This window comes from Mustela nivalis, assembly GCF_964662115.1.
Source record: "Mustela nivalis genome assembly, chromosome: 1".
Classification (NCBI taxonomy): domain Eukaryota; kingdom Metazoa; phylum Chordata; class Mammalia; order Carnivora; family Mustelidae; genus Mustela; species Mustela nivalis.
Window position 1 is genome coordinate 145,505,640 of NC_139020.1, and position 22,590 is coordinate 145,528,229.

At 49.5% G+C, this 22,590-nt stretch overlaps 2 protein-coding genes across 8 annotated transcripts; one reads left to right on the forward strand and one right to left on the reverse strand.

Moving 5' to 3' along the window:
* The first annotated feature begins 461 nt into the window (after positions 1 to 461).
* Positions 462 to 4,202, forward strand: CYP8B1 (cytochrome P450 family 8 subfamily B member 1). The gene has a single exon (XM_082692028.1). The coding sequence runs from the start codon at positions 559 to 561 to the stop codon at positions 2,062 to 2,064; it is 1,506 nt and encodes a 501-aa protein (XP_082548154.1). The 5' UTR covers positions 462 to 558; the 3' UTR covers positions 2,065 to 4,202.
* ACKR2 (atypical chemokine receptor 2) lies at positions 2,509 to 22,262 on the reverse strand. 7 transcript variants are annotated; one of them, XM_082692033.1, is made up of 7 exons: positions 22,199 to 22,249; positions 19,218 to 19,324; positions 18,776 to 18,843; positions 16,152 to 16,540; positions 14,555 to 14,601; positions 12,370 to 12,453; positions 2,509 to 9,166 (listed from the first exon to the last, which is right to left on the reverse strand). In XM_082692033.1, the coding sequence occupies exon 7, from the start codon at positions 9,135 to 9,137 to the stop codon at positions 7,983 to 7,985; it is 1,155 nt and encodes a 384-aa protein (XP_082548159.1). In that variant the 5' UTR covers positions 9,138 to 9,166; positions 12,370 to 12,453; positions 14,555 to 14,601; positions 16,152 to 16,540; positions 18,776 to 18,843; positions 19,218 to 19,324; positions 22,199 to 22,249; the 3' UTR covers positions 2,509 to 7,982. The 7 variants fall into 7 exon arrangements, with proteins under 7 accessions (XP_082548159.1, XP_082548160.1, XP_082548161.1 ...); XM_082692034.1 differs by lacking the exons at positions 18,776 to 18,843; positions 19,218 to 19,324; positions 22,199 to 22,249 and adding an exon at positions 17,653 to 17,786 and having other exon boundaries at positions 16,152 to 16,355; XM_082692035.1 differs by lacking the exons at positions 16,152 to 16,540; positions 18,776 to 18,843; positions 19,218 to 19,324 and having other exon boundaries at positions 22,199 to 22,262.
* Between the last annotated feature and the right edge of the window lie 328 nt (positions 22,263 to 22,590).

Consider the following 22,590-nt stretch of genomic DNA (forward strand, 5'->3'; position numbering starts at 1 on the left):
GTCTAACTTCTAATGCTTGGCATAGAATAAGGCTTTGCATAACTTTCACTTTGTCTCAGTCTCCTTCCTTTGATAACGGACTCCAACAGAGGCTCTATGGATCGTTTAAAGATAAGGAAGGGAGAGATATGAAACTTAATAAGTGCTTGGTGCATTTCTGCTGAATGATCTAATAAATTAATGAATAAATAAATGCATGAGAAAATAAAGGTATGAATGGTCAGTAAATCATGGGGGTAGGGTGGGATCCAAGAAAGCTTTGTAGACATCATGCTGGAGCTGAGTCTGAAAAGATCAGAGCAAAGCCTAAATCTGATGAGGGGACTGTGACCATAACCAGAGGCTTCTTTCTGGTCCCAACCCCTCCTCCCACTAGGTTGCAGCAAGTGCTAAATCGAAGAGAACACTTTGCTCCCAGGGTTATTTAATATAACTTACAGCTATAGGGCAAGGTCCAGGCAGACAGACCTTTTCATCCCTAACTTGTCACAGCCTCTTAAAAGCTCTCTGGCACACAGAGAACAGTGTGTCCAGAGCTTAACTTGAAAGGGCACAGGCATGGTGTTCTGGGGTCTGGTGCTCGGAGCCCTGCTGGTGTTCACCGTGGGGTTCCTGTGTCTGCTGGGGCTACCCCGGCAACGCAGGCCCCAGGAGCCCCCTCTGGATAAAGGCCCTATACCCTGGCTGGGCCATGCCATGGCTTTCCGGAAGAATATGTTTGAATTCCTGAAGCACATGTGGGCCAAGCATGGAGATGTGTTCACAGTGCAGCTAGGTGGCCAGTACTTTACCTTTGTCATGGACCCCCTCTCCTTTGGCCCCATCCTCAAGGATGCACAGAGAAAACTAGACTTTGTGGAGTATGCAGAAAAACTGGTGCTAAAGGTATTTGGGTACCAGTCGGCGCAAGGAGACTACCGGATGATACACTCAGCCAGCACCAAATACCTCATGGGGGATGGCTTGGCAGAGCTCAACAAAACCATGCTGCACGGGCTGTCCCTGGTCATGCTGCGGCCCATGAGCCACAGTCCGGATGCTAGTTGCTGGCGTGAAGACGGCCTCTTCCACTTCTGCTACAACATCTTGTTCAAGGCTGGCTACCTGAGCTTATTCGGTTATACAAAGGACCAGGAGCAGGACTTGAGACAGGCCGAGGAGTTGTTTGTCCAGTTCCGCAAGTTTGACCGCTTGTTCCCCAGGTTTGTTTATTCCTTGCTGGGGCCCCGGGAGTGGCTACAAGTGGGCCGGCTCCAGCGTCTCTTCTACAGGACACTGTCCGTGCAGCAAAACTTGGAAAAGAATGGCATCAGCAGCTGGATATCCTACATGCTTCAGTATCTGAGGGAGCAGGGAGTAGCTCCAGCCATGCAGGACAAGTTCAACTTCATGATGCTCTGGGCCTCCCAGGGGAACACGGGCCCCATCTCTTTCTGGGCACTCTTGTTCCTGCTAAAGCACCCAGAAGCCATGCAGGCTGTGAAGGAGGAGGCCACCCAAGTCCTGGGGGAGGCCAAGCTGAAGGCCAAGCAGTCCTTCGACTTTGACGTCAGCATCCTACACCGCACTCCAGTGCTGGACAGTGTGTTGGAGGAGACGCTGCGCCTGGGGGCTGCGCCCACCCTCCTGAGGGTGGTACACGGTGACCATGTCCTGAAGATGGCCAACGGACAGGAGTACCAGCTCCGATGTGGAGACACTGTGGCCCTTTTCCCCTATCTTTCAGTGCACATGGACCCTGACATCCACCCGGAGCCCACTGCCTTCAAGTATGATCGCTTCCTCGACTCCAATGGTAGCCGCAAAGTGGACTTCTACAAAGCCGGCAAGAAGATCCACCACTATACCATGCCTTGGGGCTCAGGTGTCTCCATCTGCCCTGGAAGGTTCTTAGCCATCAATGAGATGAAGCTCTTTGTCCTGATCATGGTCACGTACTTTGACATGGAGCTCGTGGACCCTGACACACCTGTGCCACCTGTGGACCCCCGCCGCTGGGGCTTTGGCACCATGCAGCCCAGCCACGAGGTGCCCTTCCGTTACCGCCTGCGACCTATCAACTGAGCCCTGGCAAGGTGGCTGTGAGCCTGGCCTCCAGACCTCCCTTGGGATCTCCACCTCCTCCAGCCCTTCTGAATCACCCCACTTCCCTCGGGTTCTGTGGGATCTCCTACCTCTCTGTGCCCGTGGCCTTCCTTAGCTCTCTGGCTTTTCTCTAGCTACTTGATAGGCTTATCTATCTCTCTTGAAATCACTGTCTCTCAGAGTGGGTTCTGCAGAAGCCCCCACATACAAAGTCCACAGGAATGGGAACTATCTAGGGGAAACTTAGTTTTGGAAAGAATGCCTACCTTGACAAATCCTGTGGTACAGAAATGGGTTATCGTGAGCCATGATAACCCCTTGCAAATGCTACCCTCCACCCTTCAATCTCACTGTATTATTTTCCTCAATGCCTATTCCACATCCTGTGGAATTCAAGTTCATCCAGAACAACAGAAGGCAAGCCATGTGTGTAATTTTTAATTTCCTAGTTGACACACTTCTAAAAAGGCAAAAAGAAACAGGTGAAGTTCATGTTTATGATATATTTAACTTAGCCCAATATATCCAAAATATTAGCATTTCAATATGTCATCAATATAAGAATATTAGTGAAATATTTTTACATTTCTTTTTCTTGTGTTGCCTTCAAAATCTGGCATGTACTTTCTATCCTTGTAACATGTCTCATGTCAGACCAGCCACATTCTGAGTGCTCAGCAGCCATGTGTGGCTAGTGGCTCCTGAATTGGATAGAGCAGGTCTGGAGACATGTTGCCTTTTAGATGGGAGTTATTCAAGGAGTCCCCACTCCGTGGGGACCCACCACAACCCCACCCCAGGATGATCCTAGTCCCTCCTCTGGTTTCCTCAACCAGTGTTGAGCTTGGAGCCCTCTCTGACTTCCAGATCCTCATCCTCCCCACTGGGGTCCCACAGACCCTCTGACTCAGTTTGGCTCACGTAGAACTCAGCATCTGTCCCCCACCTCTGCCCTGAACCACGTCCTTCTCTGGATTTCCCTGTCTGTCTCTCCTCAAGACATAACCACGCATCTATCCCCCCAAGACAGACACAGAGATGACATCCTCACCTCCCCAGCTCTCACCCACAGTCAGGCTCCAGTTCTGTCAGTTCAAGCCCTTACAGTGTCTCTGAAACTTTTTCCCCACCCCCACTTCCCTGTGATAGCTTCCCTGTGATAGCATCTCTCCACACCACGCCTGACTGGCCCTCTCTTCACCCTGCCCTTTCTCCAAACCTTTCATGCCTGATTGTCATTCTCTCACTTTTCTGGCTCCTCCACACACCTAACATTTAAACTTTGCCAGAGTTGGTCCCCAACTTTTCAATCCAGCACAATTCAACATTGCCAACTTTCTCTAGTGGAATGGTCTGTAGAGTTGCTTGCTTTAATGACCAACCATTAGCTACAGGTAGAAATCTTCCTGGATCTCCCCCCTCCCATCCTCTGGCCAGAAATGGACTCCATCACCTGAGGCTCCCCTAGCACAGTTTACATCACAGAAAATCTGTTATGTGCCTTCAATTTCTGTGTCCTGCTCCCTCCCCCAGACTGGAGCTCGTAGGGCTTGGTGTCTTATTACTTTGTCTCTGATCCCCAATTCCCCAAATAGAGATTAAATGATAGAAAATCGACTCCATCTCAGCTACTTTACTTCATGTCCTCGAATCATTTCCTTCCCTTCCCTGACCTCACTCAGCTTTCTGGCACAAGAAATGATGGCAGTCCCATTGCCAGGTATGCTTACTAGGGCTGGGAGAGGGTGAGAGTGTGTTGCTGGCTGCCAGAGCTGAGCGTTGCCCCGGACAGGAGGGGCAGATGCTGTGGGGACTAACCAAAGGTCCTGCAGAAGGGGGGCCAGGCAGCATAGACCCCCTGTGAGGATGCCCACTGGGGCTTCTCTCTTACTCATCTATCCCACATCTATGACTGATCACTTCCGTTTTTTTGGTTGTTTTTTTGTTTGTTTGTTTTTGTTTTTTTTGTTTTTTTTTTGAGGCTGGCTGTTCTGTCCAGAGTTTTGCCAGGATAACAGGCTGTTAGAGCAACTCAGGTAGGGCCTGGGGCTGGAGTTAGGAGTCTGTCCCCATTAGCTATGTGACTCTGGGCCAGAGTCTGCCCTTCTCTGGGTCTAGCTGCCTCTAAATGATGATGTCTGCCTTGAGCTAACTGAACTCAAACCAGTCAGGAGGAATATTCAGGAAGAATATTCCCTCCTATTCCACAAGGGTCTAGGAGCACAAGAAAAAAATGACATGGGGAACACAGAAGAAGGTGAAAGGGACTGAGAGGCTGGGAGCCATGACGGAGAGATTACCAACGAGCCTCTCCTGGCTCTCCACACAGCCAGGCCCTGTGCTGGATCAGGGCAAAGACCCAGAGTCTTCACACAGTCCTGGGCCCTGCCCAGACCTAGGTGCTGCATCCCCTCATTTTCCCCACACCCAGAGAAATCTGGACCAGGGACCTGACAGGAGGGCCGAAGTCCATTGAGTCAAGAGGTCTCAACTCTAAGTGACTTCGTTCAGATCTCCCAGGAACTTCATGTTTGAGGGTATGCCTGGGACCAAGGGAATCCTCCATAGGTCAGGTTGAGATGAATACAAGTGTACCATCCCACAGTCATGGATATCCACCATAACAACAGCCTCCCGGGAAACAGTGAGCACCCAGGATTAGAGTGTGTGCACAGAGCCCAATGCCTACCCAAGGACAAGGGAGGGCCCCATGGCAACTGTAGTCCTATATGCTTTGCACAAGGGCTGGACACACTCTCTATGAAAACTACGCTTCCTTCCCTACCAGGGGCCTTGAGGCAATAGGAAGACTGAGACCCCCAAGGATACATTTAGTCAGTACCTATTCTGACACAACAGACCTGACCCCGCAATCCTCATTTCTGTACCAGTTTCTTCTCCCTCAAAGAATAGCCCACAATGTGTATACTGTGACGATAGCTTATAACAGAATGAGATCTGGGGTAACATGCCAGTGGCAGATTTGCAGGCATCTGGGAAAGAAAAGAGGTTTTTGTGTTGGTTTGGTTTGGTTGTTTCCACCACCACCCCCATAGGTAGTAACTGCTGTAAACCCTCACACCTTCACAGAGTAGAGGGTGGGCAGCCTTGCTCCCAGGCAGAGCCGTGCCTGTCCTTCTTCCTGGGTCAGCCAGGGGAAAAGTCCGTCTTGCGTCGCGGAATCTGAGGGCCAAGAGAATCCTGGGAGCTTTCCTTCCCAAGAAAGAGCAGCAGGAGGAACCAATGTCCAGGCTGGGAGGTATGGTCAGGATGAAGGGGGCTCTGTCCTGGCCTGGGCTGTGAGAGCCCACCTCCAATTCACTCCCTGACCAGTGCCGTCTGTGTGTAGTCAGAGCCCTCAACATGGTCAGCAGCAGTCAATGGTAAGGAAGACAGTGAGAGGGATCAACATGTTACCTGTAGCCAGCCCTTCTCCTTCTCCTTGGGCACAGGCTTCACATCCCTTCTTATACACCCGCTGTTTGCAGAGAGCACATACCCACACCTACACACCTAGAGGAAGACACATGAGAACACACAAAAAACCCATGGGCACAAACCCAGGCCCATGCAGACACAGTGACATGTTCATGTCGGACCCACATACACAGCCATTTGTACTATGCACAGCCCACACAGCAACACACACACACACACACACACACACACACCAGTGCTAGGGACAAGCCCTGCCAGGTGCTGGCATACCTTGTCCCATTCCATCTGTGCATCATGGATGCAATGTCGGAGACTCTGGATCGCTAGACCCTGTCAGTGCAGTCAGGCTGCTCTGTGTGCAGGCCTGAGGTCCTGAGGCAGATTTCAGGAGCTCTAAAGTAGAACTGCATCCCCCACATCCTCAAACAAGTCAGCACCTTCAGAGCCAGAGCTCCGTTTCCTAGGGCACCATGGGAGCTCAGAGTCCTTTGTGACAGTGGGAATCTAGGGCCTTGGGAGAGAGAACTAAAGGCACAGGAGTTGAGTGAGATGGAGGACGGGAAAAGCAAAGCATAGCAGAGTCAACTCTGGCAACATCCGGGGACAGCCCTGCTCATGACACAGGGGCCATGACTAGAGCATCTGAAGCTCGGGGAGAGAGAAGAAAGAACGGCAGAATACAGAATACTGACCACCTGGTCCATTCTCTACCCATCCATCCACTTTAAAAATGCTCAATGAACCTCTGTTACATCTGAGCACTGGCTTAAGCACAGGGGATACCGATTTAGTACGTGGCAAGGTCCCTGATCTCTTGTGCATCTCCAAGATCACAAGATCATCTCTTGTGATCTCCCCTAGTCTATCCGCCTGTAAGTTTCCTTCCATGCATTACTGCCTGCCAGGCTCTGTGCTGGATTTTCAGGTCAGGTTGTACTGTGAGCCAGGGGCTCCCTGGGGAAAGGTTTTCAGTGGCCAGGACAGATGCTAACCACTGGAGACAGGAAGAGGGAAGCACCTAGGCAGGGCAGATCAGCCAGGAATCAGACCGCAAGTGACAAAACAGCCCCATGTGAAGGAATATATGGGTTCGTGTAACTGTCAGGTCCAGGACTGGGATGAGCTTCGGCCATGCCTGGATCCCAGCGCTTCCACACTGCCCTCGGGGTCTGCACACTCAACTGGGCTATCACCTCACCCTCTGAACTTGGAGTTGATGAAGGAGAACCCCCCTACACACACACCACACATCCACTTGGCTTCAATCTTATGCCTCTGTTCTAGCATGTTCTAGTTGCTGCATTTCACAAGCTCTGTCTGGGTCCTGTGCCCATCCTAAATGAATCACCATGCCAGGGAAAGGTAAGGCTGGAAATGGCCCAAGTCCTGTGATCTACATGAATGCCACCCAAAGCACAAGGCAGAGGGAAAAACAAGTGGTTTTCCAGAGCAAGCAGAATTCCATTACAGAACAAGGATGAGAGGACAGCTGGCTGAAAAATGACCCCTGTTGCACAAGAGAGTGGGCAAGCATAAAACAGGGAGGTGGAAATGTGTAAGAAACAAGGGGTGGGGCACCCAGGTGGCTCAGTGGGTTAAGCCTCTGTCTTCAGCTCAGGTCATGATCTCAGAGTCCTGGGATCGAGCCCCACATCGGGCTCTCTGCTCAGCGGGGAGCCTGCTTCCTCCTCTCTCTCTGCCTGCCTCTCTGCCTACTTGTGATTTCTCTCTGCAAATAAACAAATAGAATCTTAAAAGAAAAGAAAAAAGAAAAGAAACAAGGGGTGCCTGGTGTCCAGGAAATGAGAAGTAAAGGAGGAGTATAAGGTGAAGCTGGTAAATGGGATTCTCCTTGTGAAAGCTCCAGTCTTGAAGCTGGACAAAGACTTTAGACTTGATTGTGCAGGCCCCAGGGACCCCCGAAGGCTTCAGGGAGGGGACATGGGAAGCAGAGGGAGGGTGATCCTCCTGGACTATTGGGAACACGTGTTCACTCTGCCTCCCACCTGCCAACCCTCATATTCCAGGGAAGTTCCCCAGGCCCCTGTAGTGGAACCCTTCCCACCCCTCCTGCTTCCCGGACCCTTGGAGCCACCAACAACACTGTGACATTAAACAATATTGCAGCAGTTCTTCCCCAGCTCAGCTCCAGGGAAGGGAGCCAAATGGTGGATGGCAAATCTGGGGTACTTTGAGGAAGACTGGAGTGATGGCTGCGGGTGAGGTAATCATTCTGGCCTGTGGGTGCAGATCAGATGACAGGAGAGCATGATGACAAGAAGCACAGCAGTCGGTTGGGAAGCTACTCTAGCAATTCGTGCACGAGAGTCTGGTTTCCTGGACGACCACAGGGTGTGGCAACATGGTCCCTGAAGCCTTTGGTAAGACAGCTTTGGGTGGATGCCCAGCAGAGCTAGGTCCCATCCACTCTCGCCAGACTGTGGTATGGTCACTCAGGCTTAATTTTCCCCCATATCACTCTTGCTGGGGGAGAGCTCAGCCTGCCTCTCCCCGAGGTCATTCATGCCGGTCATTTCTTCTTGGGCTGTGAGCCTGCTACTCTCAGAGCAGCTGGACAGTGGGGCCTGTGCTGGGCCAGGTGCCTGATGACGCCTGAGCACAGTGATGAGGAAAGCTTTCAGGTACTGGCGGAAGTGGCGGCTGGAGAAAGCGTAGAGAATGGGGGTGAAGCAGCAGTGAAGGAAAGCGATGCTCTCGGTCACCTGCAGAGCATAGTCTAGCCGCTTGGCAACCTCACATTCCCCAAAGATTTGCAGGTCCAGCAGTGAGTGCAGAAACAAGGTGAGGTTGTACGGGAACCACAGCACAAAGAAGGCCACCACCAGAGCTATGACGATCCTTAGAGCCCGGCCCTGGCCTGGGGGCCTCAGCCTGACCAGGACACAGCCTATGCGGGAGTAGAAGAAGATCATGACAAGGAGCGGAAGGAGAAACCCCAGGAGGTTCTGCTGGAAACGCAGGAAGAGCTTCCAGATGGTCGCATGACCCCCAAAATCTGCATAGCAGTTCCACACACCTGTGGGGTTTTCATGTGTCTGCACAAAGACCATGTCAGGGATGGAGACGGCCAGGGCCACAGCCCATACCGTGGCAGCCAGGAGCAGGCTTTTGGCCCGGGTTCTCAGCCTGTGGTGGGGCTGAGCATGGACAATCTCCAGGTACTTGTCCAGACTCATGCAGCTAATGAAGAAGATGCCACTGTAGAAGTTGATGGTGTAGAGGGTGCTCACCATCTTGCACAAGAAACTCCCAAAGACCCAATGCCAGGCCACGGAAATGCCCCAGAAAGGCAGTGTCACCACAAACAGGAGGTTGGAGATGGCCAGGTTCAGCAGATAGACCTCAGTCATCCGCCTGCGAGGTATATACCGAAGCAAGACCACTAGAAGGAGGAGGTTCCCGCCCAAACCCAGCACAAAGATCAGGCTGTAGAAGATTGGCAGGAAGATCTTGCCAAAGGCTACCACCTCATCCTTCCTGCAGAGCATGAAAGCCACCTGGTCCAGGTAGTACTCATAGTCATAGAAGGAGCTGCTGTTCTCAGAACTTGCAACCTCGGTGGTGGGCGGCAGAGGGGAGGTGGTGGAGGCCATGTTGAGAGGACACGCCCAGTTCTGGAGCTCTGTGGGCCAGAGTATGGTGGGAGAGAAAGAAGATGAAACCAGGCATTCTTTACCGTTCTCCAAACCCACTTTTGCTACTGCTCTGGGAGGCCCTGCACACTCTTCACATCGACATCAGTACCTGTAAGCTAGTGAGGAAGAGCACAAGTGTGGGGAGCCTGAGTCTACTACTTAGAGCGATGTCACCCTAGGTGGGTGGCTTAACCTCAGGTGTTTTCATAAGACTCCCTTCTTCCATTATGGCTTCTCTTCTTTATTTTCTCCTTCATCGTTTGAAAGAACTGGTAATGTCTCTCAGATTTTTCTTTATTATTTAGGGGATACCGGTTCACCTATGTATTATCTCTCCATACTCTTCTTCATGTATGCCTTATAATTATTCTTCTTTGTGTGCCTTATTTAAAAAAAAATATTTTGTTTATTTACTTTGACAGAGAGAGAGATCACAAGTAGGCAGAGAGAGAGGGGGAAGCAGGCTCCCTGCCAAGCAGAGAGCCCAATGCGGGGCTCGATCCCAGGACCCTGAGATTATGACCTGAGCTGAAGGCAGAGGCTTAACCCACTGAGACGCCCAGGCACCCCCTTATGGTTTTTTTTTTTTTTAACAAGCACTTCTCTTCAGTGGCTTATTTTATGCATAAATATCTAGTGTGTGTCCACCCTGACTTTCAATTTTCTCGACTTCTATCACCTAAGGATTTCCCTTATTTTTGTTATTTTTTAAAACACTTTATTTTAAAAATTTAGTTTTATATCAGTATTTTATTTACAAATATTTAATATTTTAAAAATAAAAACATTTTATCCAATATATGTAGTTTTGAAGCAGAAAGGCAAGGTCCATCTTCCTGAGAGACTCAGAACCTACGAAACTTTCCATATCCCCATTCTTCCATATTTAAAATGATACTACTAATAACAGCACCTGCTTCGTGAGGTTCTTGTGAAGCTTAAATGTGATCAATCTTGTAGAGCACTTCACACTACGGAAAGAGTGCCAGAACAGAGTAAGCACTCATTGAATGTTAGCTTAAATTATTGCTTCGTTGAGAACTCAGTCCATCGTCTTCCCACCAGTGTCTTCTCCTCTCTTGAGTCTCTCTAACTGAGTGGCACCACCAACTACTCAGTCACCTAGGACTGCAACGTGGGAGACACCTCGGATTCCTTCCTCACCCCCCACCCCCCCCCACCTGAGAATCTCTACCTCCTTACTGCCATTTGAATATGTCCAACATTTCTAAGTCCCATAAAAATGCATACATGATACTCGTTTAATAGAATTAAAACAAATGAAACAAAAATACTTTGAAGAGTTCAAAGAGATGAAAGGGAAAGCAGAGAACTGATAGGCACAGCATTCAAGATGGGGGCTGCCTGGGTAGAACCTGGAGGCATGAGAGGAGGGCAGGTCACTGTCTATGGTCAAGTTAGTTCCCTCTGGAGCAGTGGTTTCCCAGGTTTTAATTGTATTATTAAAAATGATTTTTAAGGGCACCTGGGTGACTCAGTGGGTTAAGGGTCTGCCTTTGGCTCAGGCCATGATCCTGGGTCCTGGGATTGAGCCCCCAATCAGGCTCCCTCCTCAGCAGGGAGTCTGCTTCTTCCTCTCCCTCTTCCCCTCCTCCTGTTCATTCTCTCTCCGTCTCTCTCTCTCTCAAATAATTCAATAAAATCTTTAAAAAATAAAATAAAATAAGTGATTTTTAAGAGAGAGCCTCATATGTGCCAGTGATAAGAATCTGTGATGATTTCCATTCTGTGTTCCAGGAGACAGACTTCATGTTCAACACATTAGATTGTTTGCCAATGAAGAAGAGGGTTTTGGAGGAAAGAGTAGGAGATAAAAAAGCGTCATTCAAGGAAGCAATCATGCATGGCCTCTGGAGTGGAGCCTATAGGCTAGTGATTATGGTTCATAAATCAAGAAATACAAATCAAGCCCACTTTGCACTTCTGTGCTTTATTTGTTATTCTTTGATTCAAGAGATATTGAACTTTTTAATATATTCAATGCCCTTTTGTATGTCTTCTGTGAAGAGTTTTTTTTTTTTAAAGATTTTATTTATTTATCAGAGAGAGAGAGGGGGAGAGAGCGAGCACAGGCAGACAGAATGGCAGGCAGAGGCAGAGGGAGAAGCAGGCTCCCTGCCGAGCAAGGAGCCCGATGTGGGACTCGATCCCAGGACGCTGGGATCATGACCTGAGCCGAAGGCAACTGCTTAACCAACTGAGCCACCCAGGCATCCCAAAGAGTTCTTTGTTTTGATGGGTGGGATTCTCATTTTATAAGATTTTTTGGTAGGGATTTAGCTTCTTACTTATACATTGCAAACATTTGCCCCAATCCTTCCTGGTAGAAGTTTTGCCTCTTCCCCCCCCCCACCCCCTTGCCCAGGAAGAACTCTGAAAAAATTGATGACTCAGGGCCTCAGCTGACGCAGCCTATATCCACGACACCTGGACTTCACAGCTGATGGAAATCTACTATGTTGCCGAGACAGAAAGTCTCCCAGGGAAACCCCTGAGTCCTCCTGCTCAGTGAACCTCTGCACCACCCTTGGGCTCCTATCAAATGGCATCTGCCAAATGGGGAAAATCACACACATGCCCTAGGTCTGTCTAGAAGTTCAGCCTGGGTGGCTTTATCTAGGGCTGGGCTCTGGACTGGCCTCAGGATATTTGCCTCATGCCTTCCTTTCCTGTTCCTCCTCCATTTCCTTCCTCTGCATCTGGGGTCTCCTGTCCCTGAGCCCCTCCTTTTCCTAGGCAGCAGTAAGGACCATGACTGGTGTTGGAGTCCATGAGCTACAGGGGTTGGGAGGAGTAAGAGCTCTTCTGCACTTGGGCCTGATTAGGGATTATTCATTAGAGGTTGTCACTAACTAAACACCATCTCTTGTGGTCCAGCCAGCATTACTGACGTTGATCCTGACCTGGTTTTTCAAAGTCCCCTCTTTAACAAACAATCAGGTCTGATGATTGCTTTGATGAAAGCCAGAAGTCAGGGTCAGCAGGCTCCAGGCAGGCCGAGGTCACCTTTACAAGGTTCCTTCCCCCTTGGAACACTGTTCCCTTCCCTCTCATGGCCTCTGGCCTCCTGATATTTCACTCTGGGAATCTTTCCAGGTTGCCTTGAACTCTGAGACCATGAACCCCATGCTCCAGCCTGTCATTCAGGTCCCTGTCAACTCACACCTACCTGTTCCTCTGGATTCACTGGGGTTTTTGTTTTTTGTGTTCACTTTTCTTTATGCCTGAATTCATTTGGTTTATCCAGCAATACCTTGAAAAAAATAAAGGAGGGTATCAGTTATATGCATGCTGGTATGAATTAGCAGTATGAAGTTCTGTTGTGGAACCTTTGGGGAAATCTAGGGAATTATATGGGGAAGGAGGATTTAAAGAGGAGGGAAAACAAAGGTGAGGTGAGCAGAGCTTCCCCAGCAATGGAGCCAAGGGCACAAAAGCAAAGTACAGTTTGTCTCTGGAGCAGTAACGTCATGGTCTTTGTGACTTCCTGAGGCTGCCAGCCTGGGCTGGCTCCAGCTTTGACTCAGCAAGAATCTCTGGCCGGAGAGTAATGTCTCCTCCTGAGGATCTACAGCTCGCCTCCCTGGACCTCTCAGAGAAGTCACAGTTGAGGCAACAAGAGAGAGGATATTGCTATGTCCATCTAGGCAAGAAGGCAATGATGTTAGTTGAGCTCCTTCCAAGAGCTGAACACCCGGATGCAATTTTCTCTTTTAATCCTCACCATAGCTCTGGGAAGCAATACTACTATGATTCCCATGTTCTAGATGAGGAAACTGAGGCTTGGAGTGGGTGGAGTCCCACTGCCCCCAGCTTCAGATCAGCAAATCAGGGACCCAGGATTGGATTGCCCCAACAATATAAGGTAGAACGGGTGACCCTTTCCCTCTAGTTCCCTTTTTCAGTATGGCCAAACCTGAAGTTGAAGGATGGGCCTCTGGTAGCGGGACTTCTGACCTTAGTAACCAGTGGCAGAAAATATCCAAAGTCGTTAATATGCTAGAACAGCTCCCACAGGCTTGTGAGAGCCAGTTATGCAACATCTGGGAGGCATCCAACAAACGATCGTAGAATTAACCAATTCCTCATTTGGGGATGTTAAGTTGGTAGCTTGAAATTGATCATGGGGAGGCTATTTCTACCCTTGCAAATGCTACAAATTGGAGCTTCCTCTCCTTCTTGCAAATGCCCCCCACCACCACCTCTATCCCTGAGAGCTGATTATTAAACCTTTGCTGGAATGCCCCTGATCAAGACCCCATGAAGCCTGTCCTACCCCTGTCCATTTTCCTCTGACCCTGTCTGTGTCTCCATCACCTGTTCTCCTCCACGTGCCACATCAGTCCTGTAGCTGCCCTTCTCTCTAGCCAAGGGCCCTTGGGACAGAGTCACGTATAGGTGGCCCGTGGCCCAGCCGTACTGAGCACGCTGCCCCCGTGCAGCCATGACTAGTGAACAAATAAACAAGCTCAAATGTTGCCCCAAAAAGCCACACCAGCTTTCAAAATGTAAAACCAAGAATAGCATCTGAGATCACTCCTAGTGAACAATAATTATGCTGGCCTCCTTACAATTTAGAAATCATATCCTTTAAAATGCAACCCCAATTCTCCCCTCCCAGAAGCCTACTCAGGCTGCTAGCCTAGTGTAACTCTTGCCCTAACCCCCAGCTCTCACAGAAGGCCACTCTTCAGCCTCGGTGCCTGTCTCCTTGAGTGGAGTCACCTTTTGAGACTGGCTTGTCTTCTCTGTGAGGCAGGGGTTGGAACTCACTAGCACAGGGCTGGCATCGGAGAGGCGTTCAGCAAGTGACCATGGACTTAATCAGTACCGTCACCTTTCTTTATCCCTTTTTCTCCCACCACATTTTTGCCTTGCTTGGCTTTCTGCCTTCCCCCCCACTGGTGCCCTGGACACAGCAGAGCCAAGACCCTCCTTGTGTGAGGCATTTCCCCAGCCTGGGTCAGCCCTGCCACCGCGGCTTTGGAAGCCCCTAGCCGTGGAGCACATCCGGCCCACTGCTCTCCTTGAGCCACGTTCAAGTGCTGTCTCCAGCTGGCACAGCCTCCCTGGACCAATGTCACAGGATGTGCCCTCTGACCACCCCCAGCTTCCTCCCTCAGGAGGCTCCCCTAACTGCTCTGGGAGGACTGGGATGGAGATGGAGTCCAAGGCCAGGACTCCACCCTGGCCCAGCTTGGGATGGGCTCCCTCTGCCTATAAATCTGGTTTTACCATTCTGCATTTCTGGCCTAGCTGTGGCTGGAAAAATTGAAGCAAGGAGTTAGGAAGTGACGCCCTCTCCAACCACAGAAAGTGCTCTGGCCTTGGGACATACATAGGGGAATACTTGCCTTTGGGTGAACTGGTCACAGCTGGGGATCATTCTATTTTCTTACCCCTGGGATTGAGAAAACACCAGATGTTAAACCTTACTGCCTATGTGAGCCTATGTGACAATTTCAACAACAGTGATAAACACCCACCACTTCCATAGCACTTATGTTGGGCCAGGCTCTGTTCTCAGAGCTCCATGCATTTCTTCCTGGAGGCAGGTGCTATTGTCATCTCCATTTTACATATGAGGAAAGTTAGTCACAGAGAGGCTAAGGGACTTGCCCAAGGCCACACAGCTACTAAATCACAGAGCTGGGCTTTGAATGCAGGCTGAGTCTGGGCTTGCTCATTAAAAGACACGGGTGAAGGATGGGGCCTAGAGATGAAGTGACCGATCAGGCTGCGACTGTTGCTTGGGGGTGCCTGCATGGAAGAGGCTGGGGGGCTGATGGTACGTGAATGAAAAACAGGGAAAGGAAATGCCAGTCATACAAGGAGGACCCGAAGAAAGAAGCTAGTGTCTCAGGAACGGCACACTGGGAGAGAACTCATGACCTCAGTTGGGTCTCTGCTTCACTGCTTGGTTTGGAAGGCCCTTGGGCTTGAACTTAGGGCCCTGCCACCCCTAACACAAAGTCAAGGCTTCCATCCTGGAGCCCTTGACTTGCACAAGCCTATCTTCTGGCCCATAAAATAAAAGAGTACTCACAGAAAAGAATTTTGTGAGGAGTAAATGGCGTGCAATCTTTGTAACACTATAGAGTTAGAGCTAACACCATAGAGTCCAAACACCGGCTTCCGGGTGCTGAGGCAAGGAGCTTTACTTGTATTGACTTATTCAATCCTCACATTTACCTTACAGAAGTTATAGAAGTTCAATACTATTATCAGCCCCCTTTTATAGCCAACAACACTGAAGCACAGGGAGGTTAGGGAACTGGCCCAAGATTACAGAGCAAGTGAGTAGTAGATTCAGGAACTGAAACCCAGATTTTTAAAAAGATTTTATCTATTTATTTATTTATTATGAGAGAGAGAGAGAAACCGAGCTTGGGGAGAAGGGCAGAAGGCAGAAGAAGAGGGACAAAATCTCAAGCAGACTCCATGCTGAGCGAGGAGCCCAGCACGTGGCTTGGCTGGATCTCACAACCCTGAAATTATGACCTGAGAACCAAGAGTCGGACACTTAACCAACTGAGCCACCCAGGCCCCTCTCCCAGAGTCCATGCTCTTCAACACTAAGTCATACTACCTCTCAAAGAAAGTCCCCCTCTGCCAAGCTTACTGTGTATTAATGTACTCACTTCTCCCAACAACCTTATTATTCTCATTTTATAAATGAGGAACTGAGGCTCAGAGAGGGGGACTAACTTGCCCAAGGACACTTGGCAAGTGTGCTACAGGGTCAGAAATGGAGTCCCTGCAGCAGCTTCAGGGCCAGAGCCCTGGACCACACACTGGGAGCTCCACTGCTGGGAGCTCTGATCTCAAACTCAGGGAAGGCACGGCTGCCCTCTTCATGATCCGCTTCCTTGCTATTGGATTCATTGTGATGTATAAGACACAGTGGAAACAATAGTAACTGGGTCTCGACATTTACACGGGGCTCCTTACCTCTCCAGACTCTTAAGCCTGCTCCTTGCAAGTCGTCCTGGGTCCCTTAGTAGAAGCAGCAGGTGTCACATCCCTGATTCCTCAGGAAGTCCAGAGCCACACCACAAGTCAGGCACAGCTGACCTCAGAGTCCTGACTTGCGGACCCCTGGACCATGGCACGATCTCCCTTTCTCTCTCTTTACTTTTCAAGCATGTGTTTGTCCTGATTACCGAAGTAACATATGTGCAATGTAAAATGCGGAAATATAAGAGAAAAAAATAGAAAAGAGGCTGACTGCTTCCAGGAATATTCTTCGGGAATATTTTGGTGTATCTTGTCTGTTTTCATGTCCGGAGCTCTGTCCACTGCACTACACCTCCCTGGATTTGTGGAATCACAGAGCCTGGCTGGAAGAGAGTGCCTTTGTTCAGTCCCCTGCAGGGCGTAAGGGCTTGTGAAGTTTACTCCTGCTCCCTAGGAGATGCGAGGCCCGCCTGCTCCCCATGCTCCCTGGGACCCCACATTACTCAATGTTTCCTGGCTCTTACCAGGGACTGGGGATGTTTGTGACATTGATAAAATCACAAGGCAACCCCTCCTCCCAAAGCTTATTTCAGTTAATAAAAATGAAGTGGTTTTAGAGCCCAACTCTTGAAGGAGCTGCTGCTAGAGAGGAAGGTATGATTTTCATGTCTTTCCTGAACCACTTTTGTTTTTTTCTCCTTTGTCTCTTTCATTGTTGCCTGAAATCTTACCACTAGGGCTCTCTGCATTTCTATTTCAGCATGCTGCTTGGTTCAGAATGAAACAAGTCACCACCTCCACTACCCGCAGGGAGGGTGGGACACTTGGCATGGTGCGGCATGGAAGAATAAACAGAATAGATGAGCCCACTTCTTAATGACTGAGTTACCCTGGGCAAATTACTTAACCTCTCTGAGCCTTACCTAGCAAATTTCTCCTTCCCAGAGTGTTTAAAATAATCAAATGAGTGTCTGGCACCTAACTATTGGTTCCCTTCCAGGCCCCAAAATAACACTTGGCTCAGCCCAGGATGGATAAGAGGAAATCTTGAGACTGTCTGAGGCAGAACAACGGGGTCTAAGGAGAGAGTGCAGACATAGGCAAAAGAAGACCGCACCGCTGGGGAACCTCAGTCCTGGGAGGGAGAGCTTTAAAGACCATCCCTGTCTGTCTCCATGGGGAACCTGAAGCCCAGGGAGGAAAGGGAATGCCTGAGGTACTCAGTTGTCTGATACCAACTCTCAGGGACTTCCAGAATCCACCAAAGCAGATTCTCAGAGCTGGAGTCAAGGCGAAAGGGGTCAGCGGACTGCCTCACTCCGCAGCTGCTGAGGCAATTGCTCCAAGAGTTGCCCTAGAGAGAATGTTCCATCTGACCCATTCGCACTTCCCTCTCCCCACACCTGTGGCCACTCTCTAAGCCACTGGACCCAGTCTCCCTTTCTGTAGCCCCCCGGGTAGGGCCCAGCCCAATCCCACCATGGCTATAACCTACCAGAGCCAGACCCACTTGCCTGGGGGTGTCCAACTTCACCCAGGAGGAGAGCAGCAGCGCCCGGGTCCTGCTTCCTCAGAGAAGTGCAGAGAGAGTATGAATCCTCCCCCTCTGGGATCAGCCCTGCACACATCCTGCTTTTAAGGCGGGGACAGGGCATCCCTCTACGCCTGCCGCAGCCTATTTCCCTCCCTGGAAAGGAGTCAAGCCCAAAGGACCGCTCCTCATTAAGGAGCAACTCCCCCCACCCCAAGACAATCTAATGACTTTAGAAAATACTCCTCCCCAACCACACCTCTCTGGACCAGTTCCCGGGCTGCTGCACCAAGGAGATGAACAGCTCCAGGCCAGACCTTCAGGTCTTTGCTTGGCAGCCTTTCCCAACTCCATCCAGCTGCATTGATCTCAGACACCTCTCCGGCACCATCTGACTACCACCCTCCCCCACATCTCTTCCAGCCAAAATTCCCACCAAGCAGAGCCGTGTCTGCCTCCCCAGAGAGTCAGGAATATTCTCATCTCCTGGACTTTCCAAACCATCTTCCCTCTTCCTCCACCCTTCTCCCTCTAGGACTCACATCACAGCATGTATCTCTGCCTGTTTATATGTCTACTCTCCTCCTGGGTCAGGAACTCCCAGGGCAAGGACCATACTTGACTAACCAGCCTGACACTAGGGCCAGGCAAGAGCAGAAACTCACTGAATATGTGTGCGTGTGTGACATTCTGCCTGCTATAGGCATGCCAGTATGAGGGTAACTCTCTGCCAGGACAGCACCTGTGGTCTGGGGGCAACATCTCAGCCACCTCCAGCTCCACCCCCACGGCCAGGGTGATACACAACAGGAGCTTGGTCCTGCTGTCGCTACCTGAATTAAGCAGTAACAGAATAATGCCTGGTGGTCACAGGTACTGGCATTGGAGTCAGACTTGAATCTGGCGCTGTGTGTACCTATGTGTGATCTAGAGATGGTGGGTTCACCTCTTTGTGCCTTGTATTCAGATCTGCACTGGAGGTGGGGACCCTGTCTTCTTCAGACTGTCATGATGAGAACTAAATGTCCCCAGAGAGATGGGTCCACAGGCCACCTAGCATGGAGGTCAAACTGTGATGGGTTCTCACCCCAAAAGAGGAGAGCAAAGGACCTTCCAACTGAGTGGGTCTCCAAGTCTCTCCAGGCCAAATAAATGCTGGAAGGATAAAGAATAGGGAGATAGCCAACAGAAGCCACAGAGCCCTGGTTCCCCGCTGGCGATGGATAACCTTTAAAGATTGTCTTGTTTTCATTCTGTATTAAGTCTCTCAAGAGAAGTAGAAGAGCTAAGTTCTAGAATCTAGGCTCTTTCCTCTTCCCCCCACCACCTTATTCAAATTTTTTATTTTAAGATAATTTTTAGACTTGCAAAAATTGTGCACAGGATTTCTATACACCTGTCAGGCAGTTTCCCCTAATGTTAACCACAGAACCACAGTATAATGATCTAAACCAAGAAATGAACATTGACACGATACCATTCTACAGACCTTATTCAAATGTCGCCAGCTCTCTCACTGATGTCCTTACTCTGGTCCAAGATCTGAAGCAGACTCCCACATTCCATTTGATCGTCGTGGCTCCTCAGTTGCTCCGTTTCGGGGGCAGTTCCTCCATCTTGTTTTGTCTTTTATGACCTTGATAGTTTTGAAGAGGAATGTAGAACACCGCTAACTTTTGGTATGATACTTCTTCAAGGTTAAATTACAGTTATGTATTTTAGGTAGGAACCCCACAGAAGCGACGTGTCCTTCTGTGGACATTGTACCAGAGGTATATGATTTCAATATGTCTCATTACTGGCAGTGTTAACTTTAATCACCCGGTAAGATGGTGTCTGCCAGGTTTTTTCACCATAAAATTACCACTTATTCCTTCGTAATTAATAAGCAGCTTGTGGGGAGGAACTTTTGCCCATAAACATAAATATTCATTCATCCATGGTGCTGACAATTATTACTGTATTGTTTGCCAAACAGTGATTTTTCTATTTCCATAATTCTTGTGTGTGTGTGTGCATGCGTGCGTGCGTGTGTGTGTGTGTGTGCTGGTAAAGTTTATTTACATTGCATTTCAGCACATCAGTCACATTTAAGTCCTAGAGATTCGTATTTATTTACATATAGAATTCAGGACGTTCCTGGAAGATTTTTTTTTTTTTTCCCAAAAACAAAAACGGGCACCTGGATCCTGGATGGCTCAGCCAGTTACCTGTCTGCCTTTGCCTCAGGTCAATATCTCAGGGTCCTGGGATCAAGCCCTGCATCCAGGTCCCTGCTCAGCCGGGAGCCTGCTTCTTCCTCTCCCTCCTCCCCTCCCCCCATTAGTGCTCTCTCTCTCTCTCTCTCTCTCTCTCTGTTTCAAAAAAAAAAAAAAACAATAAAATCTTTAAAAACAAAAACAAAACAGGAGACAATTAATATGACAGTTGGGTAATTTAATGAACCTCATGCTTCAGTGGGGGCTCCTCTGGGATTTTAGAGTGAACTGCATCTGAGGGCTGCCACTGGCAACTCATGAGAGTCGGAGAGTTCCTCGCTTTTCACCATGAAGTCCTTCTTTAATTCCTCAATATTCTAATGAAGTTTTGATCTTCCAGTGGGTCCTCGTCTTGCTTTTCTGACAGAAGTGTGCTTTCCTCAGGCATGACCAGAGTTGAAGCTGGGTGTCCCTAGAAGGGTTGCATGCATTTCCATCTGGGGCACCATCACACTTCTAGCCAGAAAGGGAGGAACCGCCATGCTGTTGCTCGAACCAGTTGCCTGAGCGGTAACCCTGGCTTCACCCTGAGCTGGAAGGCTGGCTTCACCCTCTGCCAGTACCAGTAATAATTATCTTGTAAAACTATGCCAAAACCTGCAAGACTCAGCCATTTATCCAGGAACATTACAAAATGAAACCAGTTTGTATGCCTGCGTCAAAAATTCCAGCTCAGGGAGCTATAACCTCTTACCCAGCAAATCTCTCTCACGGTTTACATCTTTTTTTTTTTTTTAACATTTACTAATTGGACTTTACCGTAAGAAAGGGTTGGCCCTTCTCTCAATTTATTTATGTATATTGTTATGGACTCAGGAGTATTAAATTTATTCCATTATTATCATCATCAATTTTGCTATTTAATTGTCTCATCCTCTTTCGAAATACTTCAGTCCATCTGCTTCCTGTTGAGCTGGATTTCCAGCCACAGCCCCTCAGTCACCTACTCCCTGTGTGCAGGGCAGATTCCGAGCCCTTGCACCAAGGGCCAAGTTTCTGGGGAATTCACTGAGGCACTTTCCCAGCAAAGAAACGGACAGGTCCCAGCCACGGGAAGTCAGTCATGGTTCCAGGGTCAGGGACTTCCAGGAAGGGCTGACCCTGCCAGGTAGGCTCTTCCATAATTCATCCTGCCCTCCATAGACCCACCCAGGCCTGTCCCAGTAGCAGCACCAGCTCAGACCTCACATGTCCTGCGTTTTTCATCCTTGACCCACTCTTCTCTGCCCAGCGCAGATATAGCCGCCAGCGAGAAGTCAGGCAGCAGACAGCTGGGCAGCACTTTACCATGTTCCTTGGTGCAGAGGAAGCACCCTCCTCCTGGGGTTTAGTTCCCAGCTGTTCTCCACAGATCCCAAGAGCGGCCAAAGCAAAGACAACCTGGCACTACTGCACGACAGACTTCCTAAGGACAAGAGGGACTTTCCCGTGTTGAAGTGGGCTGGGAGGAGAAGGCTCTGCCTCATTTTCTTGCATTTTAAGATGTGCAAGGGTTATTTGCCCTGGGAAGGATGCAGACCCCAGCCTCTGAAGCCAGGCAGCCAAGATGCACAGGGCACTCTCCTTCAGGAGACCACGTTGCTTCAACTTCAGAATACAGACCTTAAAATACTGTTCTCGCACATTCCTAACACACAATTTTAACACATTGACCGCATCTAGTATTACAGCAAAAAGTGACATCACATTTTCAAAACACCTGCTTCTATTGTCAGCTGAGGACTTGAATCCGTGAAACTTTTGCCGGCAGCCTGACCCTTCCTGTCCTCTACCAGCAAACTCCAGGCCCATCTCCCCTCCAGAAGCTTCCCCAATCTCTCCAGCCCTCCCTGATGCCTTGCTTTGAGCTTCCTGTCTGTAGAGGAAATATTGTCCAGGGGAAAGTCTGTCTCCCTGCTAGCCTGCAAATTCCTCATAGTCAGGGTTTTTGTTCATCTGTACGCAGTGCCTGGTGCTACTCATGGAGCCCAGGCTAGGGAGCTGGGCAGTTGACTTGCTGACAGAGCTCGGCCAGCACTTGACAAGCTGGGGTTCTGATGGAAGAGCCACCATTTGGCCCTGCCTCCAGCTCTGCCTCACTCTCCGTCCCTTTCTCTCTATTTTCTGTCTTCCTTGGGCAAACTTCATCCCTTTCTGAGCCAAGCCCATTACAGAGTCAGTCTGGACTCTCTCTAGGTTCTCCAAGTTGGAATTTCTAAACTGCAAACTTGCCTTCCAATTTAGAAGTTCTTGTAACACCCATGTTTACTCACGTTGAATAGACGTCGCGCCAGAGTCTCACGCCAGACCAACTTCTTCCTACCATGCTCCATTGACGGCAAAACAGGAAGGAAATTCTGCTCATCTCACCTCTTCCATTTCCTCTTTCTGTGCTACCCCCACCGGCTGATCCCTTCTAGCCACCCAGCCTGTCTCTCTTTTTGTACCTCTTCCCAGGGTGTTGTGGTCAGGGCTTTGGGAGGGGGCTGCTTCCAGCAGAGGAAGGGATGGTGTGTGTGACCGTTCCACCATGTACCAGTCCCTTGCCTTGGTACATACATATTTGTTTGCAATCGGTGTATTTATTCATTTATTAAGATGTCTTCAACCACATATTACATTACATGTTAGAGTTCTCCAGATGTCTTCTCTGTGGGTAGGCAAA